We start from the raw sequence: 7107 nt of genomic DNA on the forward strand, positions 1-7107 counted from the left end.
GGGGGCAATAAGTATTGCCACCCCTGCCCGGCGCCTCTCACCAGTGGCAACTCCAGAGTGGAAGAGAGTCCATCCCCTCTCAAGAAGACTGGTTCTGGAGCCCAAGCCATGCGTCGAGGTGAGGCCGACTATATCTAGTCGGAACGTCTCAACCTCGCGCACCAGCTCAGGCTCCTTCCCCACCAGAGAGGTGACATTCCACGTCCCCAGAGCTAGCTTCTGCAGCCGAGGATCGGACCGCCAAGGTCCCCGCCTTTGGCTGCCGCCCAGCTCACATTGCAAATATAGTCAAAAACACCCTAATTTGACATGTCGAAAAGATGACAAAAACACCAAGGCTATAGTATGGCAAAACTGTCAAAAAACGGCATTTCCCAAAAACAGCTGAACACTGCTTAAATCAAAATAAAATAGCGTGGTGAGACATGCCATAGCATAGAATTTTGCAAAAATACTCAAAAACACCCCAATTTGGCATGTCGAAATAATGGACAAAGAAGCAAAAATGTCAAAAAATGACATCTCCCAAAAACCGCTGAAAACTGCTAAAAACTACTTCAAACAGCGTGCCAAGACACACCATAGCAAAGAATCTTGCAAAAATAGTCAAAAACACCCTCATTTGGCATGTCGAAGAAATGGCCGAAGAAGCAAGGCTATAGTATGGCAAAAATTTCAAAAAATGGCATTTCCAAAAAACAGCTGGAAACTGCTCAAATCAACATAAGATAGCATGTTGAGACATGCCATAGCAAAGAATGTTGCAAAAATAGACAAAAACACCCTAATTTGGTATGTCGAAAAAATGACAAAAACACCAAGGCTATAGTATGGCAAAACTGTCAAAAAACGGCATTTCCCAAAAACAGCTGAACACTGCTTAAATCAAAATAAAATAGCGTGGTAAGACATGCCATAGAATTGAATTTTGCAAAAATACTCAAAAACATCCCAATTTGGCATGTCAAAAAAATGACAAAAACACCAAGGCTATACTATAGCAAAAATGTTAAAAAATGACATTTCCCAAAAACAGCTGAAAACTGAAAAAAACTACTTCAAACAGCGTGCCAAGACACACCATGGCAAAGAATGTTGCAAAAATAGTCAAAAACACCCTACTTTGGCATGTCGAAAAAATGGCCGAAGAAGCAAGGTTATAGTATGGCAAAAATGTCATCTCCAAAAAACAACTGAAAACTGCTAAAAACTACTACTTGTAGAGATACATTATGGTATACAATATGGAAATGAAGGTCAATAATGGCCAAGAAATCATAGATTAGCATGTTGAAAAAAATGGCCAAAAAACGCCATAGTATAGCATGTCGACAAATGTCAAATTTTTTACGCATCATAAAAATGGCTGAAAATGACATATTATAGCTTGTAGAGATGCTTGATAGTATGCAAACTGGAGATAAAGGTCAAAATAGGCCAAGAACATAATTTAGCATGTCGAAAAAATGGCCGAAAACGCCTCAAAAATGTCTCACTTATTCCTCCTGTTGCTTTCTTCCTTCTCCCAGGGCAAGTCATTTGTGAAGGACGCGTTGCGGTGCATGGCGCTGGGACTGCGGCAGCGCTTCAGCTGTGTGAGCCGCCGGTGCTCTGCAGTAAAGGAGATGGTGTTCTTGCTCCAGAGAGAGTGCTACTCCAAACACCAGCTCTGCCTGGCACTGCAGGACCACATGGATACCATGGGCAGCCTGGTCCAGTTCCACCTGATGTTTCCCCCAGGGTGAGAGAAACAGACACAAACAAATAATCAGTAGGCTTTTATCACCACTCGGAGGAAAACGACACACATCCCTGAAACCATCCTCTGTGAAAGATGCAGTACTCTTTGTTGTTCAGAGTATCTCATTTTTGATAAAAGATATAACGCAATCCTCAAGCAATCGTATGGCTTATGGTAGCTAAAGTGACTCTCCTCTGCTTGTGCTACTTTTACACTACATTTTAGCATTACAGATAAATAATTTAGTGCTTTTATCAAGAAATAAATAAATAAATAAACAGCGTACCTCTCCTGGAAACATGTTAACCCTTTCCTGCTTGTGGGCCCTCTAGCCTTTCATTTAAGCGGCAGCTTCCGTATTTTTCAACATGGACCTTCTTTTCTCATGTAAGTGACAATAGGAGCAAACATTTTAAAACTGGCCCAGTACTGAGCGAGAGCACTGTTGCTGGCAGCAGCAAAACAGACTGCAGTGTTAACACTCGGGCACTTGGCAACATTAATTTACATCCACTGCTTGTTTTTTTTTTTACTGAGTGCTGTAGACGTTTTGGTCCCCAGATTCTGGAGCAGAGTGAGCGCTCTTTATTTTCACGCTACTTACAGGCAGTGACAGAGGACGAGAACTCTGAGAAAACGTTTTTTTTTTCTGCTGAGAAGTGGTAAATTTACAGCTCACAGCAACTTAATACGATACAGTCTCTAGCTTTTGTTTGATATGTAGGGTCTGCAAAAAATGCTGCTGCATATTACCATTTCAGTCCTTACTGCTGTTCGTTTGTTAGTTTGAATGCTGCTGTTACTCTTAACGTCCTGTTTAGCCTGTTCAAACTTTAAATAAGAAAAAAAACAGCCAGATCAAATTTGACTGGGGTACAGCCCTAAGCCTATTCCTAGCAAAAACAATGACTTTTAATGGATGTATTTTAAAAGTGCACAGTTCCCCCAGTGGATACATTGCAGTTTTGCAGCTGCTGCTGGCTGCAGCCCTCTCTCTCAATACTCGACTCATTTTTTAAACAGTTTTGTTCCTTTTCATCACTAAGACACAAGCACTCGGAAAAAAGTTTCTCTTTAAGAAACCTCTTCTTCTGACCTGTCACAGCAGGAGAAGCTCAGATATAAATCTTAAGATTAATAATGGCTAAATTCTTTTTAGCTGCGTTAGTTTCAGGGTCCTGGTATTGCACATGCTGGTTCACTATCATGGCTTACTGAGATGTTATTAGTTGACACCTGTGCTTTGACTAGCATGAGAAGTCAAAATAGCTGCTGTGGTGTTTGTGTTGGAAGGGAAAACAGCAGGTCATTCTGTCTTGTGTGTGTTTTTCTTACCAGACCATACGTGGAGCTGATGAACTTCCTGCTGAAGTGCGGAGACCAGGTCAGGTTGTGGGTCGGCCGCCGGCTGCGCAGGCAGTGCGAGCAAAACTGGGGTTCGCTGTGCAGCAGCTTCAGTAGCACCTGCTCTCTCAGCCAATCGGACGCTCCACAGCCTACCACTTCTCCACCACCGACCGTGCCCTGGCCTATGAGCCCTCAAGAACCTCTGCAGCAGCCAACCAGAGCGTCCGAACCAGAGGACAGGAACAGGCTCAGTCCGATCGACAATGCGACCGAATTTAGTCTGTCTGAGAGATCCAATGTCACTGCTTCATAAACAGAGCAGTGAGTTACACAGAGGTGCAGACAGGGTACACAAAGATCATGCACTTATTTCTGTTATATTAGTAGTAGAATGAGTAGTATTGGTGGTAGTTTTGCGTCGTACCGCTGGTGAGAGCAGTGCAGCATAACTTGTTTAATCTGTTGGGTATTTGGGCTATATTAATATTTTCTTTACATTTGACTTTGTACAAGAATGAAAACCAATTATCTACCTCACTTAACATCAGTTTACCACAGTTACTGTATCCTTCAGCAAAGGGCATGGACACATACGAGTAAACACTACAGGGAAAAGCTCAAGTGCAGCTGATGGCTCAAAGGTATACTACCTATTTAAATCTGTTTTTGTATTTATGAGGATTGTAATATTATGCACCGTATAGTTGACACACTATCAAATGTCATCTTGTAGACAGACAGGGTGCAGTCTGCAGGAAGGGAAGCACTCTTTGGTTATGATGTGTTATAAATGTGTATTTCTGATGTTCTACTTGAACGATTCAATTTCATGCAGACCCCAGGTTGCAAGCTATGTTTTGTAAGTTTTTATTTAAATGAATCTGAAAGTACATTTGTAAACATTTTGATTGAGATTAAATAAAATACAATGATGTCACTGGACAGAGAGACATGTGGTAATTAGTCAGTCCTGTGCTGTAAAACAGATCTTCACTCAGCTCAGTAAATGTTGGGTATCCTGCCATCTACTGGCTCAGCTGTGGCAATGCTTCACAACAAGGTTTCTCCCAACATTCAATTTTATTCTAACAAACATTGCTCAATATTCACACACACAGTCTGACTCAACATGCTGGACGCCCTTCACAGTAAGTTATCAGATATCCAGATTAGTTGTGCGCACATCTGATTGGAACGACGAAAGGCACAATGTAAACTTGTTAATAACTGTAACAACAGCATCTTAAAATAACCGTCCAGTTCAGACAAATATGCACACTTGAAGAAAAACTTCATCCCCCAAATTACCATTTGTAGATCAATTACTCACCCCGTGTCAGGCTGGGTTCACACCATTAACGGAATCGCGCAAAGCAGGACAATTTACGTCAAGATCTTCTTAAATAATTTGGCTATGGGGCGACCTTCAGCTCAACATGTAGAGTGTGCGCCCCATGTGGCTGAGGCCTCTGCAGCTGCCGGGGTTCGAGTCTACGGCCCTTTGCTGTGTGTCATTCCCCCTTCTCTCTCCCGCCTTTCCTGTCTATCTAAAACTGTCCTGTTAATAAAGGGAAGATGCCCCTAAAAAACAATCAAACAAAAAACAATTTGGCTATTCACACAGGACACGCCGCAACTTGCAATCTGCAGCAGTAATTTTGGCCTCAGGTCCTTTTTTTCTGCGACCGAATCTGGCGAGAAAACACACTAATCTATTATTGACAACAGAAAGGATGTATTTGTTATAATATATGATATAAATATGATTATGATAGATGATGAAATATGCAACCCATGCTTCCTGTCGTGTCTAATCAGTGAGCGAGAGAGACACGCTGACACACTGAAAGACACACACACACAGGCAAACAGAGACAGAGCTCCACATGTGAACAGAACAGAGCAGAGGAGCTGAATCGCTTGCTGACTGGCGTGGAGAAATGACTACTGGTGTGAACGGTCAGGTGGCTGCTGATGAGCAACCGACACCGATCTGGGCACTTATGCATCCAGTGTGTGTTAGGCTAAATTTGTAAACAAAACTTTGTTCTTGCATGTCTTGATTATTTTTAAATCATGCAAGTAAGAACTTGTTGAATTGGAGTAAAAGGTGGCTGTGTTTAACAACAGCAAAACTATTATCAAAACATTTGTTTAAAAACTCTCGCACACTTCGGGCAGTATAATCCGAGTCTCAAGTGTCCAGTCATTTACACAGACGGCCCTTTTCGACATGGAATGGAAAGTGAAACTTAAGCTATGCTCTCTTTAAAGCCAGATTACAATAACAAAAAAACAGTTTTACCTAACTTAAAATGGGACCTGATGGTCTACTGCTGCCTTGATCGGTAGTTTGTATAGTGAATCCTAACTAACCGTTTAAAAAAAACAAACTCATACAACAACACAAACTATTTAAGGCAGCGGCAGACCAGCAACTCACAAGCTCAGCGAGGTAAGATCACTATGTTTGTAAACAGAGTCTGAGCAAGGATAAATTTCACTTTTAGTTCAGTTCCCCGTTTGAAAGGACTATTTGTTTGCAAAGTGCTGAGCATACGACTGGATAAACAAGGCTTGGATTATACTGCATGAGCTGTGTGAAAGTTTGTAAACTCATGTCTCCATGTAGTTTTGCTGCACACAGCCCCCTTTCACTTCAATCCATGAAGAATTTTCTGTTTTTAGATTCCTCGTTCACCGTTGAGGCAGTTGAGAAAAACAATTTTCTTCACAAATTCAATGTAACATGCTTTTAGTAATTGATATCCAAATAATAATTTGGGGGAGAGAAGTATTTCTTCAACAAAAAGTCATACAATTTGACAAAAAGTAAACAAATAGAGGGTTATTACATTCTATGGCTTTGTCCCTGGTTAGCTCTGAATGACAAATGAAGTATTAAGGCCTTGGTATGCTTCAAAGTGCTTTTCTAAAAAAAAAGGCAGTGTATAGCAACCAGAAGGAGCAGTCTTTTCATCCCTGCATCAAGTGTGACCACGTGCTCAAAGTAAAGAAACTTCTGACTTTAGGGATGGTTGAACAGCACAAGTTTGTTTGAAGGATGCCGAGGCTTTAAAACCTATCACTGCTGCTGCATGAAACCCCATAATGCCAGTTTAACAACACCCTTCATATACACTTTTTAAACCTACATTTTCAGTTTTAGCCAAAAACATAGGGTGCCAAAAAGAAAAAATATTTTCACGTGGCACTGTCTCTATGTGTGGCAGTCAAGTCTCAGGATTGCTTCCAACTCTACATGTAGTCCATACCTGCTACAAGTCCTTGCGGTAACTTTCTGCTGAGTGAAATAACTGGAAAACATTGTTCCTGAAGCCTGGACGCGTTCTTCAGCTGGCCAGCTAAATGAAGGGGAAGAGACGTTTCTTAAGGATGTAGAGGACGGTGGCGAGGAAGAGCGCCAGAGCCAGGAAAATGAGCAGCTTGTCTGTCAGCTCCCGCCGGTTGTACTTGAGGATCAGTTTCCTCCCCAGGTGGATGGTTCCCGTCATGTTCTTAAACTCCTCGTTGGTTTCCTGCACCGTCCTGGAGGAGGTGGCTGTGAAAGGAGCACGAAAGGTATGAAAGGTTAGAAGATGGGTAAAAAATGTTGAAAGGAGAAATATATATGAAATTATTTTCACAGGAAAAAAACATTTGATTTTGCTTTCATTTGATTTACCTTTTGTACACGACCACAACATCCAGAACACTTGGACAAAGTAGTTTTTTGTTCTTACCCAGCGTGCCGATGGTGTCCTCGCTCTGCTTCACCTGTTCAGCCATCATCCTGCTAATAGACATCAGACTCTCCGTGATGTTGCTGCTGGTTTCCACTAAACTTTCTTTGGTCACCTTCCTGAGATAAAAACACACAGAAAGAAGACTTGGTGATAAATATGGTGTTGTTTTATTTATCGTATCTGTAAAAGTCAAAGTTTGTTAAGATTCCAAGAAATGTGCGTTTCCTCTGGAATAGTTTCTGAGCATCCTGTTTCTACCAGGAGGCCAGAAAT

General features: G+C 41.6%; 2 protein-coding genes across 2 annotated transcripts; one reads left to right on the plus strand and one right to left on the minus strand.

Moving 5' to 3' along the window:
* Positions 1 to 1529: 1529 nt before the first annotated feature.
* LOC121964303 (stanniocalcin-2-like) lies at positions 1530 to 5134 on the plus strand (the record flags this gene model as incomplete). The annotated part of the gene is made up of 2 exons (XM_042514516.1): positions 1530 to 1741; positions 3080 to 5134. Coding segments are annotated over 2 exons (534 nt in total), but the record flags the coding sequence as incomplete, so codon positions are not given.
* Positions 5135 to 5331: 197 nt separating this feature from the next.
* On the minus strand, positions 5332 to 6950 carry LOC121964302 (vesicle transport protein SEC20-like; the record flags this gene model as incomplete). The annotated part of the gene is made up of 2 exons (XM_042514515.1): positions 5332 to 6650; positions 6832 to 6950. Coding segments are annotated over 2 exons (316 nt in total), but the record flags the coding sequence as incomplete, so codon positions are not given.
* Positions 6951 to 7107: the final 157 nt, after the last annotated feature.

Source organism: Plectropomus leopardus, unplaced genomic scaffold, assembly GCF_008729295.1.
Source record: "Plectropomus leopardus isolate mb unplaced genomic scaffold, YSFRI_Pleo_2.0 unplaced_scaffold15163, whole genome shotgun sequence".
NCBI lineage: Eukaryota > Metazoa > Chordata > Actinopteri > Perciformes > Serranidae > Plectropomus > Plectropomus leopardus.